Raw genomic sequence first — 27,437 nt, forward strand, 5'->3', positions numbered from 1 at the left:
GTGCATTTAATAGGCTTCTCTGAAATTCTCATTCACCACTGACATTACCTACAAAACAGGCCCTACCTACCAGGTCACTAAGTTTACTAGAAGATTCCTTTATCCATATTCTAATGGCTCAACACACGACAGGAGGAGCCATAACTTTTGTCAAGCTTTGAAACACAGTACCCAGGGAAGCGGTTGACTAGACATCGTGCTTAGGGACATGGCTTAGTGGTGGACTTGGTAGTGTTAGGTTAATGATCGGACCTGATGATCTTAAGGGTCTTTTCCAACTTAAATGATTCTATGATAATGTTTCACTTTGCACGCAGGTAATCAACTCTGAGCTTCATTCCTCTGCGCCAGTCACAATCTGATGGCACACAACCACTCTATCACCCGGTGTGCTTCCATGTCCTGAAATATAATGGGATCCCAGGAAGTTCCAACGTAACACCATCTTTGTTCCGTCCCTCCTTCATCGTTCCTTAATGTGGCCTTTATACACTAGGATTACAGTACTCTGACCAGCCTTACGACCAAGCTGCATAGGGTCAGCTGTACCATATGACAAATTCTGTTGCTCATTTCTGGTATAGAAACCATATTTGTCATTTCCAATGAGCGCAACATGGTAACTGGGTTTTTCCACAAATTTCTTCTTAGACATCAGTGCCCCAAAACACGTTTAAGTCTCTCCTGAAGGTGAGAAATGAATTAATTTAAAAAAAAATAATTAAGCTATTATTGCCCCAATTTATTTCTACTTACAAGGGCAGGAGGGGAAGCTTAAAAGTGGCAGAAGTCTGTCAAAAATTTTTAAATGCATATATATTTCTTTACACCACAGCAAATTGTACGTGCTTTCTCCCTGATGCCTCAGATGAAGGCTATTGTGTCTCACTGTTAGTGATGAGTTTATATACATCTGAACTAGTAGTTTATCAGTAAAACACAAGCAAAGCAGCTCGATTTCTGCTCTTTAACTGTTACACGAACAGTTTTTGTAATTAAGATAACCAGTTCATCCATTTACCTCCCAATATACCTCCCGCTGCAGTTGTTTACCTTGGAGATATTTTTTCCTTCAAACTATTCACTCTTGACAGCTCAGCCTCAACTGGCAACTTCAAATTATACAACACCTGAAATTAAAAAGTACAGTCTCAGCTTCTATTAACACAAAAAGGAGATTATACAGACATCTATTATCTAAAACATGACAGAGTATGACATCTTTGATTTTAGAGAAAGAAACAACAATTTACTCATCAGCAGACAAAAGCCAATTCTCAATTGTCGTCTTACATTGTTAAGACCTAATGATTAGAGATTTTGTAATGTTAGCATGTACGTAGAAGGAGGACTCAAATTCTCCTTTTATATGAACTGAGAAAGTAACTTCTAAGTAAGAAGGCCGATGTGAGGACAGTGGTGGGTACCAGCTCCCAAAGGTCACACTGGACAAGATAGACGCAAATGCCAAAAAAAAAAAAAAAAAAAAAGGAGGGATCAGACTTCTTTCCTGGGTCAGATGAGAAAGACTATGTTTCTTCACATGGAAAGTGACAAATGGATGCAAGGAACATGACAGTCTAAAAATCACACTACTTAAAAAAAAAAAAAAAATTATGAGACCAGTTATTCATCATTTTTCTCAATAAAAGACTACCAAAGCTCTAAATGAAACAACTGGGTAGCAGATTTAGAAAGAACAGACATAGTTGTTTTATATACGCCTCATTTTAAATATTAAAAGATGGAGCTCACTGCCACTGCATATGAATACATACACACACACATACATACTGCCACAAGCATTATGAAGACATTCAAGAAAGTGTTACACAAGGTTGTGATACAATGAGGAAATGTTTAATACATGTATGTAATGACCCTAAAGTATCCTACAGATTATAAAATCTTTAACCTTCAACTTCCCATACTCACTAAATACCCAGGTTCTTGGATTTTTCCTCCACACATCTTTTCCTCTCTGTTATCAGAGACAGGAGACATTACTGGATGGACCTTTGGCCTGATACAGCACAGCAGTTAGTATGTGTTTCTATGAACAGCTGACATGAGGAGGAGGAAGAAAGGAAGTAAAGGCCTGGGACCAAGAGGCTCAAGAGAGCGTGGCTATCAATTCTGGAGTAGCTCAGTGAGAAGGCCGGAGACGTGTGGAATAGGAAAGGCTTGAGAGAACTCTTAAGTGCTGAAAACACTGCCCCTTTCACTGATCGAGTACCGTGTCACAGTTTCCCTGCCCTCCCTCTCCATTTTCCATTTCAGATAGCAAGCTCTTTTTTGTTTCACATCAGTCACCAGACACTAATTTGTGGCCAAGACCAAATATAAACCGGGGGTGTGCATGTAGAGGTGGGGTAAGAATACATTACTGCAAAAATCTCAATATTCAAGTCAGCAAACTGAAAGACGGATCACAGAAACTTCCAATCCAAATTTGAATGTATTCATTAAAAATAGATTATTTCACAGTGCAAGAATATTAACTACCTGAGCGAGATCACAATAGGCTCTTACAGAAGGTGTAATTTTTAATTCCTTTGCAATCCTAATGACACCAGCCAAGCACTTTTTCTTCTCTTCAATGACTTCCTTAGCTTTTGCAATGCCAGCACTGTAGTGGTTGATGCTCTTCACTAATTCTGCACACAACTTCCTTTTTCTGTATTAAAAACATTACTTTTCAGAATTTAATAAGCACTCAGCCATACAGATTCAACCTTCAACTATAACACACAACTGTCAGTCATACAACAATACGAAGTGAATACCTCTCACACAGAAATATCATCTTCATTAAATGGTGAAAAGTGGAAAGCATGGAAAACACACTTACTAAGAGGAACCACAAAAGCTAAGAGTTCACACTGAAAACCCACTTCATTTGGAGAAATGTTTTTTTATTAAATGTTTAAAGTACTCTTCCATTTTTGCCTCCGGATATTTCCATACACATCCAACTAAAAACTGGATAGATGGATTTTACAATTCAGTCTATTAAGATACCCAAATCCCTACTTGGATGCTCTTCTGGAATCCTAAACTTTGACAGCCCTCCCCCTCTTAAATCTAAAGATACAAATATTTTTGAAAATGAAGAAATAAACTGTTCTTGGGCTTCTATCAGCTTGAAAACTTGCAGAAAGTTAATTTTTAAAAAAGTTATTCCTGCTGTTAAACTGATCATCCACTAACGGCAGTATTAAGAAAACCTCAAAAATGAGCTATTTCAGAAAACTAACATCATTAAGACTACGTTTTTTCTTTTGTTAAAGAGCAGCGGCTCTGTGTAAGTTAGTGTATTCCAACCATGCAAACCAGCTCAAGATGCCACTATGAAAGGACAAAAATAATTAAAAAAAAATTAAAGGCAGGTATTACAAAACACTGCTACGAGGAAGACTGAAATTTTATTTAGAATTCTTTCATCTGAATTAGAAACAACTTCTTGATAAAAATAACTCACCACCACCATGCTACAAACCAGATTACTACCTTGAGAGGAGAGAAGTAATAAGTTCATCAAACGTTCTATCTGCATTTTCTGCAACTCTGTCTCCTTCATGCTTCAATTTCAATTCCAAGTATTTCAGCATCTATTTAGTTCAGTATAGAATAAAAATGCATTTACTATTTCATTTTAATTATTTCATTATTCTCACATTATTTTTTTTTTTAAATTCAGAACAGAAGCAATGAACAGTAAGACAGCGATCAATACTCCAAAAGAGTGACACTAAACCACTAAAGATTGACACTTAAGCCAATTATAGCTCATTAATCCCTTTGTTTTCTCTAACTTCTAGTCAGCTTGCACTGTCTGGACTCTCATGTCAACTGAAGTCTATATATCTACGAGGCAAGAAACACAGAGATCTGGGGCCCACTGCCTCACTTCCCTTACCTAACATTAATATAGCACCATATACAGATAACTAGCATGCTAAGATTTCTACTGTATTTTTAAATTCATTGTAAGCATAAAGGAAAAAGAAAGATTCTTCGCTCTGGCTAAGCATCAGTTTTGTTGCTATAGTTACTTTTAATGAAAAGACTATGGGGAAAAAAAAATATCTCATTAATGCAACCCTGCTTTGGCAATTCTCAGTCTTTGTTGAAAAGCTGTTGGAGGACCACAGTTGTATGCACGAATTATTACATTAGAGGTGTTGAAATATAGGTTTTTAAAAGATGCTGTTAGTATATGAATTAGGTATTTAGCATAACTTTAACTGACAGATTGGCCACTACAAGAAAACAACTTCGAAAGGGAATGGAGAACAGGTTTTAAGGATACCTCATGCCACACTTATTGGAATGAATTTGCTTTAAGCTTTTGGATCATTAAACACTTCTGTGCATCTTAGAATACATGCATTACTTGATTTACATGTTTTGCATATTGTGCCTGTTAAAATTATTACTTCTATTGCCCATATAATTTCTTTTCCACCTTTAAATCCAGAAAGGGGCACAAACTAGAAAAGTTAGCATAATTACTAGAACAAAAACAAATGCTGAATTTTACCCAGATCCAAGGAAACACAAGCTTAGTATTTGAAAGATTGGCTTATATACGGTTCTGCTAAATAATATGAGTTGACCTGTTAACTTTAAATTACGCATAGGCTCACGTACTCCTTTACAGACTACTCCTGTAGTTTGTGAACTCCAAACTATAGCCTGGAGTTTAACACTGTATATTTACAGAAACAGCACAACAGTTGAAGGAAAAGAGGATGTCAAAACAAAGCCAGTAAAAGCATGTTTAAATAGCATGTTAATTTGTGACTACTTATAACAAAAAGCTTCAATCAAGGACAGGACTTGGTATTTCGTGATATATTTAACTTATTTTCACCCACCTCATCTGCATCATGTAAGTGGCTGAGATTACAAATAGCTATGCATAAAGCTTCATCGATAGCTTCCATAGTTTTGCTGTCCTGGGGAAAGATTTGCCAGTGAATGTTAAGCTGCCTGTATGTCTAGAAGAAAAGACAGGCTATACACATTTGCTGTTTTGACAAAGAGGCACTTGATCTATGTAAGGCTCTGAGCAGATTTCTGAAACGTGGATTCTAAGGTTTTTTTGTTTGTTAAGATACATGCAATTTATTTGCACACACACATACACACAAAAAACAAGATAGTACGTGAAGGAAAAGCAAATTAAAGTTATAATACAGAGGAAAGAAAACATGCAAGATTGAAGAATGGGAATACTGCAGCCTAGAAAAAAGTAAAATATTTAGTAATATCACTTGGGGAAAACCAACAAAAATTTAAAAAAAAATAAAATGTAATAAGCTCCCAGTGTTATTCTGATGCAAGCAAAGACAATAAAATACTTGCATGTGAATTGGCACGAAAGCAAATGTACATACAGAAATGTCTTAAAATTTTGTCACTGGCACTACTGAAACTAGCGTTAAGAGTACTGATTAGAGTGCTGGCATTTTGCTAAAAGCAAAATGAGATCATCAGCTGGGGATGCCCCAAAAAGTCAGGGATGAAAAGAAGTGCTGCCCACAATCTGGGAAAGACCTGTTAGTCACACACATCATTATGGAGTTTATTAAAGACATTTGTTGTCACCTTCATCTCTAGAACAACTTTCCAATTAATGTATCTCAACATCTCAGACCAACTGCATCCTTCCTAGGAGCAGAAAAAGGAAGATAACCCTCCTCCTATTATGACTTGGATTTTGAGCAGATGCAACGAGACATAATAGTTAAAAATGCCATGGAATTACATTGCTCTCTCTGTACTTCGTAGTTCTCGTTATGACCAGTGACACAGTAATAAAAATCCTTCCAAAACTGAAGAGACATGGATGTACTCATTCAGTGGTGTAAGAAATGATACTGCCAAAGACCTGGTAATCACCCAAGCACAAAATAAAGTCGTCTGAAAAAAAACCTTAAGAAACAAAAAGTAAGCAGCAGTGAGACTATGACCTCAATAAGTGTAGGTTTTCACACGAGCTCGTTCTCAATAACTTTCTCCAAAAAAAAAAAAAAAATGTTCTGCCAACAGAACAGGTAACTACCATAAAAATATTACTTACTACCTCGAACTCAAGACTCTTCAAAGATAACCTCAGGCTATTTTCTTTAATAGTTTGTCAACAGTAATATACTGAAGTTTAGGGTAACACAATACAGCTTTATTTTAAGCAGACTATTCAAAAAGATGTTCAGAAAAAAAAACATTTTCAAACTTTAATGGGCAGTACAACAAAACTACCTAAGAAGCCAAGACAGACATGAGCAAGTTATGATTCTTTCAAGGTAACTGTTTAGGGCACTCTCAATAGAAGAAAACAGGACTGGCACAGGATGTATCATTCATTTCCGTTTCATTCTGTCATTTTAAAATATCCACATTAGTTCACTTGTCCTAAAATGTCACAAACCTCGTTCAGGAAGATCACGTTAGAAACTTAATAGAATGTTTCAAGAGAGATCCAGGTGTCCAACAACCTTGCTGTTGTGAATGAATACTTTAGAGATGTATTGCATTAGCCTTCCAGCCGTCTCAAATTTCAAAAGAAATAAAAAAGCCCCAAACCCAAATATTGTGAAGCCTCAGGTGCCTTTTAAGACAAGCTAAATTCAAAATACATAGTTTCACAGCCAGCTGAATACACTAGCCCTCCTCAGCTATGATCTGGTTGGGTTTGAGCTGTGTTCATTTTGTCAAGTTACTTTATTAACACTGTAGCTGCACATCAATTCTGTAATAACATGGAAGAATAGCGTGTAACTACTAAGGCTGCAGGTTTCTGTGTTTTAAGAACACAGCAGAGAGCAGGCAGGCTAGGAGGTTCCTTGAGTGCATAGAAGATAACTTCCTGACACAACTGGCAGGGGAGCCTACCAAGGGAGCTGCCTCACTAGCCCTACTGTTCACAAACAGAGAAGGACTAGTGGGAGGTGTGGTAGTCAGAGGCCATCTTGGGTTTAGGGATCATGAAATGGTCAAGTTTTCAATTCGTAGTGATGTAAGGAGGGGGGTTAGCAAAACCTCTATGAAACATATGAAAACCCACTAATTAATGTCTATGTATAATATACACTACATGGAAGGGAAATTCCTTTCTAAAATGGGCGGACTTTGGCTTGTTCAGAACGCTGGTTGAGTGCCTTGGGAGACAGTCCTGAAGGGCAAAGGGGACCAGGAAGGCTGGATGCTCAAGAAGGAAATCTTAAAGGCCCAGGAGCAGGCTGCCCCCAAGTGTCACAAGTCTAAAGGGCAGGGAAAATGGCCAGTCTGGATGAACAAGGAACTTTTGATGGCACTTAGGAATAAAAGGAGGGTTTACCACCTTTGGAAGAAGGGACAGGCAACTCAGAAAGAATACAGATATCTCATTAGGTTATACAGAGAGAAAATTAGGAAGGCAAAAGCCCAGCTGGAGCTCAACTTGGCCACTAACATTAAGGACAACAAAAAAACCTTTTATAAATACATCATCAAAAAGAAAGCCAGGGAGAATCTCCATCCCTTACTGGATGCTGGGGGGAAAGTTGCAACCAAGGACGAGGAGAAGGCTGAGATACTTTGCCTCCGTCTTCAATAGTCAGACCAGCTATCCCCAGGGTGCTCAGCCTCCTGAGCTGGAAGATAAGGATGGAGAGCACAACAACCCACCCATAATCCAGGAGGAAGTAGTCAATGATCTGCTTCTGCACCTAGACGCACATAAGTCTATGGGGCCGGATGGGATTCACCCAAGAGTACTCAGGGAGCTGGCGGGAGAGCTCACCAAGCCTCTCTCCATCATTTATCAACAGTCTTGGTCAACAGGGGAGGTACCAGATGACTGGAGGGTGGCTAATGTGACTCCCATCTACAAGAAGGGTTGGAAGGAGGATCTGGGGAACTACAGGCCTGTCAGCCTGACCTCAATACCAGGAAAGATCACAGAGAGATCATCTTGAGCGAGCTCTCTCGGCAAATGCAGGGCAGCCAAGGGATCAGGGCCAGCCAGCATGGGTTTAGGAAGGGGAGGCCCTGCCTAACCAACCTCATCTCTGTGACCATGTGACCCGCGTTCTGGATGCGGGGAAGGCTGTGGACGTTGTCTATCTGGACTTTGGGAAGGCTTTTGACACCGTCCCCCACAGCATTCTCCTGGAGAAGCTGGCGAATCATGACATAGACAAGTGTACTCTTCGCTGGGTTAAAAACTGGCTGAATGGCCGTGCCCAGAGAGTTGTGGTGAATGGGGTGAAATCCTTTTGGTGGCCAGTCACCAGTGGTGTCCCTCAGGGCTCAGTTTTGGGGCCGGTTTTGTTTAATATCTTTATCAATGATCTGGATGAGGGGATTGAGTGCACCCTCAGTAAGTTTGCAGATGACACCAAACTAGGTGGGAGTGTTGATCTGCTTGAGGGTAGGAAGGCTCTACTGAGGGACCTGGACACGCTGGATTGATGGGCCAAGGCCAACTGTATGAGGTTTAACAAGGCCAGGTGCCGGGTCCTGCATTTCGGTCACAACAACCCCAAGCAACGCGACAGGCTTGGGGAAGAGTGGCTGGAAAGCTGCCCGGCAGAAAAGGACCTGTGGGTGCTGGTGGATGGCCAGCTTAACATGAGGCAGCAGTGTGCCCAGGTGGCCAAGAAGGCCAACAGCATTCTGACTTGTATCAGGAATAGCGTGGCCAGCAGGAGTAGGGAAGCGATCGTGCCTCTGTACTCGGCACTGGTGAGGCCTCACCTCGAGTACTGTGTCCAGTTCTGGGCCCCCCTGTACAAGAGGGACATTGAAGTGCTGGAGCGTGTCCAGAGGAGAGCTACCAGGCTGGTGAGGGGTCTGGAGACCAGGTCATATGAGGAGAGGCTGAGGGAGCTGGGCATGTTTAGCTTGGAGAAGAGGAGGCTGAGGGGAGACCTCATTGCCCTCTACAACTACCTGAAAGGAGGTTGGAGAGAGGTGGGTGTTGGCCTCTTCTCCCAAGTGAATAATGACAGGACCAGAGGAAATGGTCTGACGTTGCGTCAGGGGAGGTTTAGATTAGATATGAGGAAGAATTACTTTACTGAAAGAGTGGTCAGGCACTGGAACAGCCTGCCCAGGGAGGTGGTTGAGTCACCATCCCTAGAGGTATTTAAGAAACGTGCAGATTTGGCACTTCAGGGCACACTCTAGTGACAGATTGTAGAGGGTTTTTTTTGTGTCTGTATGGTTGGACTCAGTGATCTGAAAGGTCCTTTCCAACCATGAAGATTCTATGATTTTAAGTGCAGTATTAAGTATGCATATACAAAAATAATGAGTGAGAATATAAGGAAATTCCACATAACACACCACGTCTGCTGATGGAGCTATAGCTGGTTTATCCTTCAGCCCACCATTTGAAGAAACTGGGTGCTGAACATTTTTCTCTTCAGTACTGTGACAGAAGGGCCTGCAAAAGAAAACTTTAAGGAAAAAACCTACACATTTTAAATTAACTATCAAACTTCACACAAATACTTTAGACACAATCCGAGTATTTAAAAATCTCTCATTAAAAACACATCTATTTCTGAAATGGTAGAATTCATACTGTGATATAGTACAGATGCCTCATTTTTGAAAAAAAAAATAAATTGCTTTCTACTAGCATCATCTTAAAATTCATCTTCAGTAACTCTTTTTCATCTGACAATTTTGGCAAGGCTGAACAAAACCTTAGTAGGTGGTATTGATTTTTGTCCTTAGTGAGAGTAAAATGCATTACTACTAACCTTCCAGGATTAATTTCTCATTTGTTGCCGAAATTATTTTTTTTAGATATCCCATCAGATATTGATTAGGCTGTTAAAATCTTACAGATTACACTAAAACCATCTACTGACAACCTGTTATGAAGGCTCTAAAATGCTGTTGTATGATCACCCATACCTGCTCTTCATCAAGATACACGTGGATCTAAACAGCTGTAAAGACTCACAAAAACAGTCTGCATAAACCAGCCCAGTTACAGGAAGGAATCACTGTGTTCTTTCTGTGCTGTTTGTTGTTTCTGATGGAACTGTGAAAGGACTTGGAGAACACTGCTGCAAAGACTGACAGCCATACATGAAGTCTTGAGTTTCTATTTTACTTTGGGCAAGGTTAGCGATGCACGCTACCCGCACTGATCTTGGAAGATAAGTTTCCTATACCTCCCTTACAGAACAGCTCCATATAGAACAGACCTCTCATGCAACACATCTGTAAGAATTATTTGGGCCTATTCTCATTTGTATCAACATGAATCTCAACAGCAATGGCAGCGGAGGGAAAGACACCTACTTTAAGACTTCCTTGAAGTTCACATAGGCTAGACAAATAAGCAATTTAATATGACAATAACACAAAATGCTGCTGTTATCTAATCTTTACAGCTGTGACTGGTTATATAAGCAGAAGGTGCAATGGGAGCAGGAGGGTGGTGGGGGTAAGGAGGTGCTTCAATGATACAGTCCTTCCCACCACAGCCTGACATTTCAGCAGTTCTCTACTTGCCCTCTGAACCCTTATCAGGGAGTCACCACAATGCTTAAAATTTTCAGTTCCAAACATTTTCAAGCCAAGCCAATCTGCTTCTTGTTGCCTTTCAATTAGATATTATTTGCACTCAAGTGTCAAGCAAGTTATGTTCTCAGTATGGTTGTCTAGTACTATAGAAGCAACACAGTAAAGTTTAAAGAACACATTAAAAAAAAAAATCAGCCCAAGAAAAATGTCTGGAAATGCTTGTTTGGTAAAGTTCTCCCCAAGTCTGGCATCTAAACACATAAAAACCAGTCAAATTAATGAAGACTTACCTTGCTAGCCTTTGCAAGTTGCCACTACACAGCCCATGTTTAAAATCAGTTTTGGTCTAAATTTAGAGGGGAAAAAGCAAAGCAAGGTCAGATACAGGGTTAAATAAAAGACCCAGTAAGAAACGTTCTATAACTTCAGTACTGCCTCTTCCTCCCCCGCCATTTCAGTGAGACCAAGCTTCCAAGCAAGTGCTGTTGAATTGAGCAATGAGAGGTATAAGAAACACAAAGCCAAAGCTCCACAGCCATCAGTGTACCTTTGCAGTAAAGTGCTCCTAGTAAAAGGGATGCGGATTTCCTGTGTGCTCTTAGCATTTTTCCCCACTATTATGCAAAACTTCTAACATATTGCATTAGTGAACCTGATTACAACTTATTTTTTCAATGAAGTTTAATGACAGGGCTTAATTCCAAAGATTTTACTTATTTATATTTTGCAATAAAGGCTAAATCTGAATATCATAACAGAAAAAACAGAATGGCCACACCCTATCTTTTGCATAAATTAAAAATAAAAGAAGCACTTAATGTTTGTCCAAAATATAGATTTCTGTGAAACGAGTAGCATTAGCCTGTTATAACACAGAAAAGATTCACAAGCACAGCACTTTTTTTTAAAATGCAGAAACAGAAATAGATTCGTAAGTTGTGCACTACTGTGCAAAGTGAAGCTGCTTTTTTTAAAAAAAAATCTTTTAAGTCCTTTTATTTGGAAGCTGACAGGGAGATGTTTTGTTTTGTTTTTTTTTAAAAAATACATACACACCAGACTTTGGACATCAGATGTGCAGTACATAGCTACACTGCATAACAAGAAATGCTAGCAAATACTTGCTGGGGAGAAGGTGGTTACAAAGTGCAGACCTTTACCTCAGAGGGGACCTGAGCTTGCTTTAATGGCTTTCAATGAAAATGCAGAAGATCCTGTAATATCACTATTTCAGACCACCACAGCAACTACTGAACAGAACGCTCTAGATCAACTTACTTCTGTAGAAGAGAAACCAAATAAACCCGTGTCTTCATCCTCCACATTATCATAAAAGGCTGTAAAAGCAAGCATAGGAAAAACTTGACTGTGAATGTTGTTAATTGCAGGGCATCTTAATCAATGAGACAAACAGGAATACATGATCACTAGAGTAGTCTTATACATAGTATTTATCAAGTTCATAAAATTCAATGTCCAAATTCCTATCATGACAGAATTCGAAAGCTAGGAATAGAAGTCCAGATAAATAGATACGGAAATTATCTGGGAATTACAAAAACGTACTTGCATTTAATGATTAGGGTATTATCTGCACTACATTGCTGCTACATTCAGGAGAGGATAAACATATGAAAAGGAAGGCAAAAAGGCAAAAGAAAATATTCATTTAAAATGCACACCTATACTACAGGAAAAAAAGTAGTTTCATAGAGCATCCATAAATACTACAAACTCAACTCAATTTTACAACTCTTGGAAAAAGATACTCGAGCAGAAAATCCCAGAAAAATGAGTTTTCTTTTAAAACAAACTTTTCAGTAGCTTTGTCAAGAAAGACAGCAGGAGGGGAAGAGAAAGGTATTAGTTGTTCTTGCTAAGTACAGAAAGTGTAGTAAATAAACAATGCATTAATCAAACCTGGCAGCCCATCTATTGTCTTTAACAGATCATATAAAATATAAATCAACAGTGAATACTGTGCCACCACAAGATTGCTGGAAATAAAAATCAAGATCCAAAAGCCTTACCTTCCACACTCATAGTTTTTGATAGATGACACACATCACGCTTTCTCTGATCTGGCTCTGTAAAATCCTCTTCCAGTATCTTAAGGCATTGCCTTCAGAAGTAGAAGTAAAGGTTTAAGATCATTAGGAATGTCAAACAAATGTGAATTCTGACTTTCAGCTCTCTTAGAATTCATCTTGTCCACTTTTTACTAAATGACATTATGTAGAAGGGGCAGTTAATGAAACACACCACAACACAAAAATTTTGTTACCCTCTTAAGCAGAGGAGGAGCAATTTACCTCTATGACACTGAATTCAGCAATCCATAAAGATGGTACTAGAGCTCTTAAGTAGACAGAACCAGAATTTACGGTAACTAGAACCAGCATCAATAAATTGTTACAGTATCAGTTTTTATTATTCATTGTATAATTATTTAACTAAGAATTTACTGAATAGATCGACAATGATTTATTCACTTTAAAAATACACATCCAGATCAGTACAAGATATTGGTAGCCTAGTAACTATTTGACAACATCCCCAGATGCATTTAAAACTTCTTTTTCCCTGACCTACTCCAAGTGCTAGAACTTCCACAAACAGCACACATACCTAAGACATAAAAATGGATACACTGCAGAATAGAAATGTTGTTTTCTACATTTTCTCAATACTATTACCTGATTATTATACTATCAGAACTTAAAAATGTAAAGCCACTAGAGTAATCTCAAAATTCACATACCTTATAGCTTTCATTTTTCTTCTGTTAAGGTTTTCGTTACTGTTATCCACCAAGGGGAAGTCTTTTCTTTTACTCATGATGGTGCCTGATTTTAAAAAACAAAACAAACCAAAAAAAAAACCAAACACAAAACCCCCCAAAAGTGACAAATTCTCTACAACACTTCATCACTAGAACAACCACTACAGGTTACTTACATTACTTGGTAAAGAGTTAGATAAAAAACACAGACACAAAATTCATAGAAAACATACACCTGTTTTTTCCTTGAAAAGCAAATATTTTAATTGCAACAGAAAGCTGGCCTGTCTTTCACTACTCCACTAGATAGGCTTTATCACCCCTAACCTTACCACTACCAGACACAGGAGGCGACACCACTGCCGGTCTTCAAGCCTCCTTGAATCATACAAGCTCACTAAGATAACTTTTCTGCAGTATCTTGATACTCGAGGTTCATGCCCTGTTTGCAATCCACCACGTATAGTGACCCTGACTCCTTTCCTTAAGGCCTACCATCTGGCCGTTTATTTTCCCTTCTGTATTTGCTTATACGCATCACCTTCACCTCCCTTTCCCTCTCTGCCCCGTCCCCTTACCCCCCGATACTCGACGGGAGAGGTGCTCTTTCCTCCCAGCCGGCGCCTAGAGCGCCACTGCATATGCCACGACGATGCCGGTAAAGACACTTGAGCAGAGACATACCGAGACCGCCGGGGACGGGACAGGACGCCACTCCCCTCAGCACGAAGTGCAACGCGACGGACAACCCCACAACTACCAGCCTCGCGCCGCTCACCGCGCGCAAAAACGGCTACCCCAACAGCCAATCACCGAACGCTTCGCCAGCCCTTGTGCCCATCGCAGCCAATCACAGCGAGGCGGCAGGGGGAAGGCGGTGGTTGCTGCGGCCCGCGCGCGAAGCCGTCGCCGCCATCTTGTCGCCGTGGGGCGCGGTTGGGCTGCAGCAGATCGACGAGGCGCTGCCCAGGCTGTCTTCGGTCACACCCCGCTCGCCCCCCCCCCCCCCCCCCCCGCCCAGTGCCCGGAGATCAGAGGTCCGTGTTTGAAGATAGGGTGCGTCCTGGGCTAGAGGCCGTGAAGTCCATGCTTTGGGGTTACTTTATTGTACGTGCATTCTCGTTATTTGCATGTGTTTTAACACTTCTGGTTTGGCTGTCATAAATTTAGTAATATACTCTCCAGTTTTGTGTTTAAATCACCTCTAGCAAGATACAGTTAAATTTTAAAAGTAAAAATACACTGATTTCCCCCTGCAGCTTTTAGACACTTGCCAAATCATGAACTAGGCCAGCTTTCCAGGAGGTAAGTTTCCTAGCAAAACTTGTTACTCATATTCTTGCACTGTTCACACAGTAAAACTAGGTTCCACCCCAAACCTTTAATTTTAAATGTCTTAAGTAACTGTTTGTTACGCTGGGGTTTTGACTGGGATGACAAGGCAGAGTTTGAAAAGTCACATAAACTCTATGCTTGGTTTTCTTAACGATAGGGAGTACTTTAGTGGTGTGGCCAAGGCAAACAGTAACTCTGTTGAGAAAAGTGCTAAAGCAGAAGTCTACAGTCCTGTCTGCTGAAAGGGCAAAAGAATTTCAGGAGTAGTGGGAAGAAAACATGAAGAAAGGAGCACTGAAGTTCAAAAATTAGCCAATTCTATGGAGCTAGGTCCTCACCTACTTTTTGGTAAAACACCCAAATCTGGCAAGTTTGCATTGGTTTTGTTTATCTACACTTGAATGTGCATTATTTGTTTGTGAGCAGCAGAATTTTCCAGAAGTTATCCTCAAAGTGATTCATGCTGTAAATAATTAACCTTAGAAGCCCTTGTTGTTAACCAGGACCTGATTAGACTCAACTTTGTATAAAATCCTTTTGGAGATTGATTGTCAAATGTTACAGCTGTGCCTCGTGTCTGGTCTTCTTGTGTTTGGTGTGCTTTGGCCTACAGAAAGTTTGTAGGAAACCTTGTTTGTGAGTATAAAAATCAGTACGTACCAGGCTGAACTTGCGCATACAATATAACTTCCTGTTACCAGTAGTGTGTTTTTCAGAAACAACTTCCGAAAAGTCCTACAAAATACTGTCAAAAGACAGGGCTGGGAACTGAAATTCTTATTTCTCCTTGACTTGAAAATTTATAGACTCCGGTTAGATGCTGGTTCTATGGCACTTTATCATTGTCCCATCTTGAGCTACCCCATGCTCCAGAGACGACAAATTAACCATCTCTTTCTGTCCCATAAGAGCTAAACCCCCTTCTCCTTCTTTGTAAATACCAATTCTCTTTTTCTCTTGGATTCGCCAACCAGTTACTGCAATGAAGTTAAAATCTCAGGGGTTTTCTCAACTTGTAATTTAGCTTTGGAAATCGCTTTCTCTCTTTCAAAGGCGAGGAAATGCTTGTGCACCCAAAATTTTGTCTTTATGTTCCGTATTCTATGTTAACTCCCACTTAAAAATTAACTCTTATGAACATAGTGAGTAACAGCTGAGGGGTAAAATGTAGAGTGGGTGACAGCAGACCTGTTGTGGCTGTAGCAGAGAAAGGGAAATGATAGGAAGGATTGCCTTGGTTAAAGGTCTCAATGCAATTTTAAACCAGCAGCGTACAGGATTGTCTAAAAAGCAGCCTGACTTATCTCTTTGATGAGAAGCCTAATTAGGCCTAATTAGGTCTTTGGTGGGAAGACAGCTCATCCTTGCTTATATTTCAGCTTTACCTCCATTTAATAAATAAGTGAACTATAGCAACAAATGCTTGTTATCATTTTCTGCTTACGAATTTGTCAAAATTGTAAAAATATAGCTGCATGTTCTGTTCTCTATGCCTTTACAAAGAATTGTAAAAGATAGATATACATACATGTTATGTTATATATCATGCATATATTATGCTTGTTTGTAGCTCTGTCAGCCTGTATATGAAAGAAGAAATAAACATACACTGCACACTTGCAGTTTCACGCTCATACCACTCTGAAAATCTGAAGAAAAACCCTGCATCTTAGTTTGTTGTCTGAAAATGCAACAGTAATTTTCCAGAAAGGAAGGAACACTTTCTCTCTGTGCCATTAGCTATTCAGAGAACATTACTGGTGTTTCTTAATTTTATATGTCAGTATTTAAAATGCAGGCAATGGAAAAGTCAGTTGTTTCTAATGTGGGTAGCCACAAGATGGCAGCATGGATTAACCCTGGGTGGACTCACTTGTCTGCTTCTACTCGCACAAGGCGATTCACTGGCTTTGTCCGTGGTAGAAAGCACACTGTACTAGAAAGATAATATTGAACAGACTGTTGTCTTTGGTGAAAACAATGTAGTTGTATTTAAAAATCACAATCAAATGCAGGTTGAAAACATATATGTTGTCTAGATCATCTTTTCAGCCAGCTGTTATTTCTTCAAATGCAACCTCCTTTCTCATTGCCTGTATCTTGCTCTTTCTCAGCAAGAATTTCTGCTTTCAAAATTTAACGACTAAATGCACTAAAAATGGCCAGTGTTTGGCGTTTTTTTGGTTTGGTTTGTGTGGTTTTTTTTTTTTTTTTTTGTTTGTTTGTTTGTTTTTTTAATTTAGATGATAGATTCTGTGAATGTGTATCTTGGTTATTTGGTAAGTAATAGCTACTGGATTTTTTTCTGTAGTATGGCCATGTGATTAAACGGTAAGTAGAAAAGTAGTTTTTCTCTAATCGTTATGTGAGGGCCTGCACGTGTGTTTGGAGAAGGAAGGAGACCTGTTATATTGCTGCAGACAGGGCCAAATGCAATGATTTGGAAAAGTTTGTGGATAGGGGATGTGCAGATGTATTGGAAGTACGATTTCATCAATGAAATGTTAATTACATAACATTAACAACTGAATTATCTGGTTTCTAAGGTTTACACGAGTTAGACAAGTAATCTCAAAATGTGGTGGTCTAACACAGAGACACTGATACCTGAGGGAAATGTTGTCTCTCTGACTCATAATATAATTATCTTTCTGAAGTATCCCAGATTTAGGTTACTTATAGTATGAAAGGGATTAGACATTTCAAGATCATCAGGTTTTTTTGTTAGCCAGGATGTACATGTTAGTGATTTCTAGAATTACTCAACGTGTATAATTTCTGCTCTAATGCTACAGTTGGTGTTTTCTTCAATGAAGTTTCTATCATTATAAAGAGTTAATTGTTACAACTGTAGAATCATAGAATCATAAAATCATTTAGGTTGGAAAAGACCCTTGGGATCATCGAGTCCAACCATCAACTCCACTCTACCCTTAACACCACATCTAAACGAGTCTTAAACACATCCAGGGATGGTGACTCCACCACCTCCCTGGGCACCTATTCCAGTGTCTGACCACTCTTTCTGTGAAGAATTTTTTCCTAATGTCCAGCCTAAACCTACCCTGTTGCAGCTTGAACCCATTCCCTCTTATTCTATCACTAATTACCTGTGAGAAGAGACCAGCACCAGCCTCTCTACAATGGCCTTTCAAGTAGTTGTAGAGAGTGATGAGGTCTCCCCTCAGCCTCCTCTCCCTCAAACTAAACAGTCCCAGCTCCTTCAATCGCTCCTCATAAGATTTATTCTCCAGGCCCTTCACCAGCTTCGTTGCCCTCCTCTGCACTCGCTCCAGCACCTCGATATCTCTCTCATATTGAGGTGCCCAGAACTGGACACAAATACTGTAGTATCTGGCAACAGTCATTCAAGTATAAGTTATTGTTTACTCATCTTCAGTTAATATGTTGCTTTTATCACTGTGCTAAAATGACTTTTTATGACCATTTAAGGTTGATCTAAACTTGTGCTGTTGGTAAAAGGCTAGGTCTTGCATTTTTCTGGTCCTAGATGTGTGCTCACCCTTCCCTTGTTCACTAGTGTTTCTGGAGCCACGTTTCTAGAGTCAGCTGGATCTGTAAGTTGCTGTTGAGTAACTATTTAGTTCTGTCATAATTCATACTGAGAACCTTGGATCCTTGCATTTAACAATGCAGTCAGCAGCTATTCTTACATGGGCATGTCCTCATAGTAGTCATTATTGGGTGCTTATGTTCAGTAGCTATTATTTATCTAATTTTCTACGAATAAAATTAATTGCAAAGTATGCCAGAGGCTTTTTTTCTTATCCACCCTGCTGGTTAAAACCAACAACTATCTGTGAATGTAATGGTGGACAGTTTAGTCCTAGGTGCTACTGTGGCATTGGTGTCTAACTCACATTACTTTATTTTCTCTACAGAATCTGTTTTTCTGCACAGTGTAAGATATTTGCTGAGTCTGCCTTTAGGTACATTAGTAGTAAAAAGATGACATGAAAATTCATAGGTATAAAAGTGTTTAAAATGTTACTGTGATTTTTGTAAGACACCTTTAATGCTTGAATCAAGCTTTCATCCTTTAAAATTCATTTTACAAGCTTTTTACTATGAGCATAACACAGTATTTTTTGTTTAAATTCCATCTTTTTTTAGCATGTAGGGAAATAGCAGCCAGAGGTTGGATTATGAGTTACCCTTGCCTGCTGGGCTCAGCTGCCAAATCTGGGAGCCTGAGCCTAACAGAGGTGAGGCCATTGCAGCTCCATCTCTCCAGGTCCAGGCAGTAGCGAGGCTGAGCATGTATTCCCAGTTTTAATTTATGATTGTGCCTTGACCACATAGTATAACTAGAGATATCTGGAAATAAAAACTTCTTAAGCAAGCTGAAAATCTTTTTCCGACTTCAGCTTTCAACCACTGAAACTCAGTATGTCTGTAGCAAGGCACAGATTTGGATCCTAATCCAGAAATGAGTATCAAAGAGAGAGACTGCAGTATCCTGTGGGGTCTGACTGAAGGCTCTGTGTAGGCACTGAAGTTTGTTTGAGGTCTTTCAATTATAGTTGTGTGTTTGAAGATGTATAAATGATGTTGAAATCTTTCTGAAATGCATGTTGTAGATTAGCCACTCTTAGGTTTATTGAAGATGAAATTCTGTCTCTAGGAAAACCAAGCTTCTCTTTTGTTTAAAGTCTTTTAGAAACTTGGTTTCACAGCAAAAGTACCATCTGAATTTCTTCATGAAATAGTCTTTCTAGTCCAAATTTTTGGAGCATAAATTATTGTTTAGTTTGTACAATGGGGGGAGTGGGGGGCGGAATTCTAGGTTTTTAGGGTCTAAACACATAGCTGAGAGGAACATGCTGGTGTGCGGGTTTGTTATTTGAATGTAACTTTAAGCTCATCCTTTATTGCTTTTAAAATTTTAAAATACATAATTTAATTTTTAAATTTTACACAATTTAATTTTTTAATTTTAATACAATAAAATTTAAATTTTAAAATTTAAGTTTTAAATTTTAAAATACAGTTTCAAAAATACTAAAGGTACATGGGGAGCTTTCAGGAGACTTTATTAGAGCATAAAGAATAGCAGTATTTGAATAACATGAACCCAACACTGACAAATGCTGAGCAGTGCTTTTTGGAAGCAAATGTCTCAACTGCATACATGCTTGTGTAGTCCAGAATTACTATAAACTCCAGGAAAAAAAACAGAATGACTCTCTGTGCCACTGCTTTCAGAAACCAAATGAGATGATAGACTATATTAATTGTGATTCCATAGTCTGTGGAATATAATATTGCAGAAGGTAGTGTAGTACACTGTGCTGCAAAGACTGCATGTAGTTTTGACTGCCATATTTCTGCTCATGCATGGAAAGAACAACTCCAGCTATGTTTTATGGATCTTGTTTGCAACAGCATGAAGACATGGTAACCTGGGCAACCAGACTCCCCGGTAAGCTTCACAGTGCACACTGAGGCTTGCAGTGTCGTCTTTTCATGTATTACTGTCCGAATAACCGGATCCAAGGTAGTTATACACATATTGCAACTGCATCCCTCACTGTAGTATGTTTATTATTCAGAGACAAAGATGAAAATTATTTGCCAGTCACAAACGGAGGTGTTGGAGGCAAAGGCTTGGGACATGCATAAGCGCTCCAGAAAACATAGAGATCACATATGGAAAACATGCTGAAGGGAGATTTGGCTCATGACCTACATTGAACTTTGTATGCAAAGGCTGTAAGTAGGCAGAATGCCTCACCTGAAATGGACAGAGAAGACATTCTTCTTTCAGTTCTTCTTTGGGGCCTTTCTAAGTCAACAGCTATGGTCTGTATGCTACGATGGATGCTGAGGTAAATACAGTGATCTAGTCCTATGATAAAGAGTACTCCCACCAAAAGCTCTTCTTCTGTTAAGGACCAAATTTAGTAGAAGATTTGTTGGAATTCCCCATGCGAGATGAAAGTTAAAAGAACAGCAGTATTCTTTCAGTGCCTGTACACAAAGTTTCAGCAGTTCAAGACACAAATATGCAATGAGATTCCCCTCACAACAGTTTGTTGAAAATAAGATTTACTGTGTGTGTCTGTATGAGCCTCTCAGCATCCTACTGGGCTGCTCAGCTTTGGTGTCCCTTACTGGACCTGTCTGTAAGAAAAAACCACTAGCTTCTTTGTCTTTTATGACCAATATATAGAAAATAGTTGATTTCTTAAGAAGGCTTTTAGAATTCTTCATAGTGCATTGAAAATGGGGATTGATGAAGGGAAAGTATGGATTATTCCTATGGTTAATAAGGCTTTGTCTGATGGTTATGAGCTTGGATATTGAAACTGATAAAGTGACAGTTTAGTACCATAATCCTTCTCTAACTCCTTGTATGACCTTTAGCTAATTAGTTACTTGGTCATCTATTCCCCTTGTCTATTTTGGTTGTTTGTGAGGTTTTGTCCAAAACTGTAGACAAAGGAGTTGGACAGCTACTAGGGGCTGTAGTACCCGTAAGAAATATCACGTGCCATTGGTTCTGAATTCTGTTGCTTTACCAATAAAAGTGATGTTGTTTAATACGAACAGGATTACCACCCTGTGGCACAGCCATTCCAGTCCCTGGCATTGTAATTACTATCAAATTAATTTTGCCTATTCTAGGAAATATATGTAAGTATTTTACTAGAAATGACTCTATGTCTTAAGGTTTTCATGTTATTCATGCATAAAGAAAAAGAAATGGAATCAATGACAAATGGAGAATCTGAATTTAAAGTGACTGCTAAACAAGTGGGGCAAATTCTCAGGACTTTCAATTTTAAATCTATCACTCTCTACACAACGTATAATATTAAAAATCCAAGAAACACGAATATTTGTGGTCCCAGAGAAAGCTATGATTGTATGCCTCTTGTACCTACTGTTCACATCTGCTATTTGAGAAAGTGTAAACTGTTGCTGCTATGTATACAGCATATGAGAATTAATACACCCAGACCTTTTTTTGAATTAAAAGTATTTTGTATTTTAAGTTTCACTCCCTTTCAAAATACAAGAAAATATGAACAGAAAGTCGTTCTGTTTAACTTTGTTGCTATAGCTGGGTGCTTCATCTTTTATGTACTTATCCATCTTTCTGATTTGTTCTAGAATAATAATTGAAATATGTCGTTAATAACTTTTATTGGTGAAAAAAAGCTATTTTTTAGTACGTTCATATAATGCTGAGCATAAAATTGAGGTTGATAATCACATATAAAGAAAAATTACTCCAAATCATTTACAGGAGCATTCACTTTTGTTCTTTGCATTTGAAGGTAGAGATAAAAATCACTACTTAGAAATATGCAGAGATTTCCACAGGGAAAGGCTTACATGGGCTATAACCCTTCAGATGGATGTTGCTGAAGAACAGAGTATATGATAGAGTTTTCCGTAAGAACATGGACAGGCGTGGTTGTTTATTCCTTCTAAGTAACGTAAGGACCAGGAGGCACCTGGTGAAATGGTAAAATGACAGACTTAAATTAAACAAGAAGTACTTTTGAAAACAATCCATAATTTAACAATAAAATTTACTTCCTACAGAATTATAAATGTGTTAAAATATGATCAGTCAAATTTGTGGTCTATGAATTAGACCAGAACAACTGTTAAAAAGGATGATGCATACTTGATCTATTATAGCTCTGTTAGTTTCTAAATGCTCATAGCAAGAGAGTCTACTAAGGGAAGCACCATTCCACACTGGCCTATTTTTACATGTTTGCTTTAAACGTCAACTTATGGCCACAGTAAGAGACAAGGCCACTTTTCTCAAATTGTCTCTTGGTATGGACCAGTATATTTTTGCATTTATTTCCATGCTAATAGATTCTGACCCCAAGAATCTAATAAATCAATATTGCAGAGTAATATGGTGCCTCTATTTTTGGAGAACTAAATTCAGTCACGGCACAAAAGGATTCTGTATACATACAATAAAATTTTTTACACACATATACTTATTTCAGGTGTGTGATTAGTTTCTTATATATGGTTTAAATCCATTTATGATACCAGTGACTAAGTAGTTACACATTTTCTATTTGTTAGCATCGCTGAAATACATTTTGAATTTTAGTGTATGCCCTGGTTGGGAATACATCCCAGTTAGCATTTTGGGTGTTACGTTAACTTTAGCAAAGATGACAGCATTTGAGTTGAGAATGGGAAAAACATTATTTCACACGAAGATCTAATCCTTCCAGTAAAGGTTGATGGCTTGCTGGTGAAATGCAGTGGGGAATCTTGAAGAGCAGTTAAAGCACAGGCTTACATTTCCTGTGATAGGCATTCTGGTACCTTATTTATTTCAGACATGAGCTTATGTGAATACTTATAATGTGTCTCAAGTTTGTATCATTTCAGAGACTAATGAAAATTTATGAAATGTATTAATCAAGGGGCAAAAAACTCAAGCATTTCCAAGTGTCTGTTTGACAGAAGGAAGGGCTTTGCTGGATTTTTTCTCCATGTTGCTTTATTTCTTCAGTCACACTTGTCAGGCTGAAATAATGTGTGGAAGCTCTTCCCTGTAAATCACATATATTCCAGGAATCATTGGAGTTCTAAATGGAAAATGTGAAACCTGTTCTAAACTGAACAACATACAGAGCCAGATTGGAGCAGTAGAGCAGTGGCTGGAACAAGGAGAAAAACAAATCCAAACTTTTCAGGCAGACTTCAATTAAAATAATGGAAAATACTAAGATAGAACCAGAAATGCTAGAAATTCCTCTGAGTATTTTTCCATGTATTTACAAAGGGGAGCTCAGTCACATTCCAGGCAATGTTGATCAGTTCATCCCTGGCCAGTTGTTTTCAGTGTTTCCAAGCAGGTCATAGGTCCAAAGAGTCCTGGACGCATGTTTAGAAACCCAAAATGAGTTGTTGTTCTCCTGGAGTTGGTTATTAGTCCAGGAAAGAACCTACAGGTGGTTTGAAAGTGTATGTTTTTGGTTTGTGGGGGGTTTTTGTTGTTGTTGTTTTGTTTTTTATTTCAAGGGCTTTTAAAGAGCTGTCCCTCTCAGATGAGGTTCTGTATGGAATTTGCAGTTGAGGAATGTCAGTACATAAGACAGGTTGGTTCAGCAGCTTCTGTGTTTTCAACAGCTTTCAGTGTTTGTGAAAGTGTAGGTTGGAAGAAAGTACTTAAGGAGAGCAAGCTTGATAAAAAGTGTATTCATCCCTCCCCAAAATACTCTGCAGAAAATTTTACCTGCTTTTATTTACCTTGGGTTTTTGTTTTCTGCTGATCTAGCATTAGAAGCTCTTCTTAGGACTGACAAGAGCCCATAAATTTTACTAATTCTTGAGGCTAATAAGAGCACTGTATTTTCCAGATTTCCTGTAGTAGTATGAGAAGGTACAGCTTCAAAAGGAGTTCCAAAGCTTATACGGAATACTGTTAAGCTATGTTGCTCTCCATTATAACAGTTATCATCTCAGGCTGGGAAGAAGTGAAGATGGCAAAACAGCAATATGGCTTCGCTGGATTCTTTCTGGAAGTTTCTCAAATTCATCACAAGAAAAAGTTTGAAAACCTGTTGTGTCTGGCTAACTTATTCTTCTTCCTTTTCACCCAGCTGACACCCTCTAAAGAAAGCTGGGCCCAGAAGAATTCTGAGCAGAAATGACCATGCAGAATAACGTTTTCCAGATGGGGCTGGTTCCCTGCAAACACTCCATGAGTGCCGTTTCAGCCCTTATTTAGCCCTGCTTGTGAATAAGCTGACAAGAATGACATGGGATCCAGAGAAGTGGAGAATACCAGCTCTCTGCTACTTGTGATGGTCATGTCTGCAACCATAATAGGCATTTGCTATTTCGCCTCAAGGGTCAGATTATAAGCATATGGATTCCTAGATCTTTGCAATCTGGACATGATTCATCTGACCATCCGCTTGTAATTAGTGAAGAGGAACAAGCACTTTTAAAATACTGGTCTTTGCATTCTCAAGGAGATGCTTAAAACAAAACAGATTAATCACACTTACAAGCACCTATTTTTCTCTATTCACTATAAAGGGAACTTAGAGAGGCTAGCTGAGATCGAGACGTCTACATTACAAGATTTCACTGAGATGAATCCCACCCAAATCCCGCCTAATAATGCGCCTGGAAGAGTTTTCTCTCCAACCTGTACAAATTCTCTTGCCTTCTGTCTGGGCACATTAGCCATGTACTGGGTTTGGAATTTATTAATGCTTTCAAGCACGACTGAGGGAAGACCAAAGTGTAATTGCTTACTAGAAGTGAAACTTTGAAGAAGTGTGTGGAAGTGCCAAGGGCACCTGAAGGCTCAGTCCTTAGTTAAAAAGCAAAGGTTTCATTTTATGCTCATCCAGCAACTGACTTTTCAAAGTCAAATGAATTCAGTCGAAATGGTGAAATAATCTGACCACAGAGAACACATTTATTGGGTATCTTTCTTTTAGCAGAGTAGCTAAAAGTGCATTTTTCATGCTACTGTATTAAAGAGACCATCCTCATGCTCCTGAAGTCATGTGTTTTTATCCATTCTGATGCCATGCTTCAGAATTGTCGATCTGGCATGAGAATTTACTGACCAATATATTTTGAAATATTCACATAATATCTTACATTTTTTAAAAAAATAAAAGGGATTGTGGTGCTGTTACTGGTTTCCAGTTTAAAAACTAGGGCCTACAGTGTAAATTTTATTTGCAAATTGCTGTAAATTTGATTAATATAACTGCAGTTCTAGAGGCATTCAATTAAATTAATAACATTAACTGAATTTACATGTCGGCCTTTTGCCAGGTTTTGCAAGAATGGTATAAATTAATTCAGTCAGCTTGGCTTTTACTTATTTTCTTTGTTTTATTGTATTTTCTGTTTGTAATTATTACTGTAATTAATTGGAAAAGGTTTACGACAATTAATAAAAAGCCATTGACAAGAAAAGCGTGTTTGTGTTTTTCTAATAAGAGATAGCATTTGCTTTCTGATGATTCAAGTGGCAGGTTATGTAAACATTTCTATTTCTGATCCTTCTAAGGCTTTTGTCTATTGTCTGTTAAGTATTTTGTGGGGGAAAACATGATCATCAAGTCGGCAATCTGCCTAGGATTTCAGAATGGCATGAAAATAAATAATTACGCATGATGAAAACATTTAGGATATTACATTGCGATCATTTCATATCACTGGCAGACCGATTTCAGGAAGAAAAACAACATTACATAAAGTCTAGTGGTACAGTAAACAAGGGGATTTAAAGACTGATGGATATTGCTGTCCGTTCTCTCCCTAGGATAAAGTATCAACTGCAATACTTTAAAATTAGGTTTTGTTGGGTTTTATTTTTAAATCCACAACAGAGAAATCTGCAGGTGGCTGATAATAAATAGTAAAACTTTGGCAGTCGGTAATAGCTGTTATTCTAAAGAGTAAACTAGAGGGAAGGGAGGACCTAATTTCGTAGAAGGATTTCCCTCCAAGATCACCTGAATTTGTAAATATCTTACCTTGGTCATGTACCAAATTGTTAGGAGGAACAGAAGGAGGAACAAGCCTGAATAATACAGTGTCTTTGTAATATTCGTAATTCCCTTTAAAATCCAAATGTAGCTGATATTCCCCTTTATTTGTTTCTTTTATCCTTGCTCTAACTATAATGCTAGTACTAATCTGAGCTTCTGCCCAGAAGGAAAGTTTGAGTTATATGCTGCATCAAAGGAGGAAGTGAAAATAATCATTAAATGACAAGGTGACCTAATTTAATGTAATTAATCTACCGTGTTAAAAATAGCTTAGACATGTCTGATTTTCAGAAGTGCTATGCTTCACAGAATCAGAGAATGGTAGGGGTTGGAAGGGACCTCTGGAGATCATCTAGTCCAACCCCCCTGCCAGAGCAGGATCACCCAGAGCAGGTTGCACAGGAACGCGTCCAGGTGGGTTTTGAATGTCTCCAGAGAAGGAGACTCCACCACCTCTCTGGGCAGCCTGTTCCAGTGCTCTGCCACCCTCAAACTAAAGAAGTTCCTCCTCATGTTTAGGTGGAACTTCCTATGCTCAAGTTTGTGCCCATTACCTCTTGTCCTGTCCCTGGGCACCACTGAAAAGAGCCTGGCCCCATCCTCCTGACACCTGCCATTTCAATATTTGTAAGCATTGATAAGATCCCCCCTCAGTCTTCTTTTTTCCAGACTGAAAAGATGCAAGTCCTTCAGCCTTTCTTCATAAGAGATGTTCTAGTCCCCTAATCAAGCCTTGTAGAAGGCTTCCAGAAGGCTTGTAGAAGACAGTGGCATTAGCACTTTCATAAACCAGCTCCTATGCCTGTATGCAGTGGGAACAGAAGCTTTTGATAGCTCCTATGGAAGTTTACTTCTTCTACTACTTCTATACTTTTAAACATTTATCTTGCCCTCTGATCTCATAAACTAGACCTACTTAATAAGCAAAGCAACCTGAAGACCCTTTTAAACAAAGTTCAGTAGATGTTGTTACATCCTTGGTTTTTGTCAGCTCCTGCCCTTGAAGTGAGGAGTGCTGCTTCCATGCCTCCTCTTCTAGTGTGAACCTGCTTTTCTATCAAAGGCTTGGCTTCTCCCTTTTGGGAAGATACGTGATCTCTGCATACTAATGAACGAGTGATACAGGGTCTGTGATTCACATTGATCTTAGCCTGTATTAGTGGGAGTTTGGAACAGAGAAAGTAGGGTGACTGAACACATTTAGCCTTGGAAAGAAACAGAGGAACCGCCTCATCAGTAAGGAGTCATGCAAA

At 38.8% G+C, this 27,437-nt stretch overlaps 1 protein-coding gene across 1 annotated transcript in view; it reads right to left on the minus strand.

Annotated features, from left to right (window-relative positions):
* Positions 1–13,821, minus strand: part of RNF17 (ring finger protein 17) — a 54,599-nt gene extending 40,778 nt beyond the window's left edge. The window contains exons 1-9 of the mRNA XM_074569765.1: positions 13,295–13,821; positions 12,564–12,655; positions 11,812–11,870; positions 10,824–10,879; positions 9,337–9,436; positions 4,881–4,961; positions 3,511–3,611; positions 2,506–2,677; positions 1,054–1,130 (exon numbers count right to left, since the gene is read on the minus strand). Coding sequence (XP_074425866.1) covers positions 1,054–1,130; positions 2,506–2,677; positions 3,511–3,611; positions 4,881–4,961; positions 9,337–9,436; positions 10,824–10,879; positions 11,812–11,870; positions 12,564–12,655; positions 13,295–13,371 — 815 coding nt within the window. The 5' untranslated portion in view covers positions 13,372–13,821. The remainder of the gene's footprint in view (positions 1–1,053; positions 1,131–2,505; positions 2,678–3,510; positions 3,612–4,880; positions 4,962–9,336; positions 9,437–10,823; positions 10,880–11,811; positions 11,871–12,563; positions 12,656–13,294) is intronic.
* Positions 13,822–27,437: the final 13,616 nt, after the last annotated feature.

This window comes from Larus michahellis, chromosome 1 (genome assembly GCF_964199755.1).
Source record: "Larus michahellis chromosome 1, bLarMic1.1, whole genome shotgun sequence".
In the NCBI taxonomy this organism is placed as follows: domain Eukaryota; kingdom Metazoa; phylum Chordata; class Aves; order Charadriiformes; family Laridae; genus Larus; species Larus michahellis.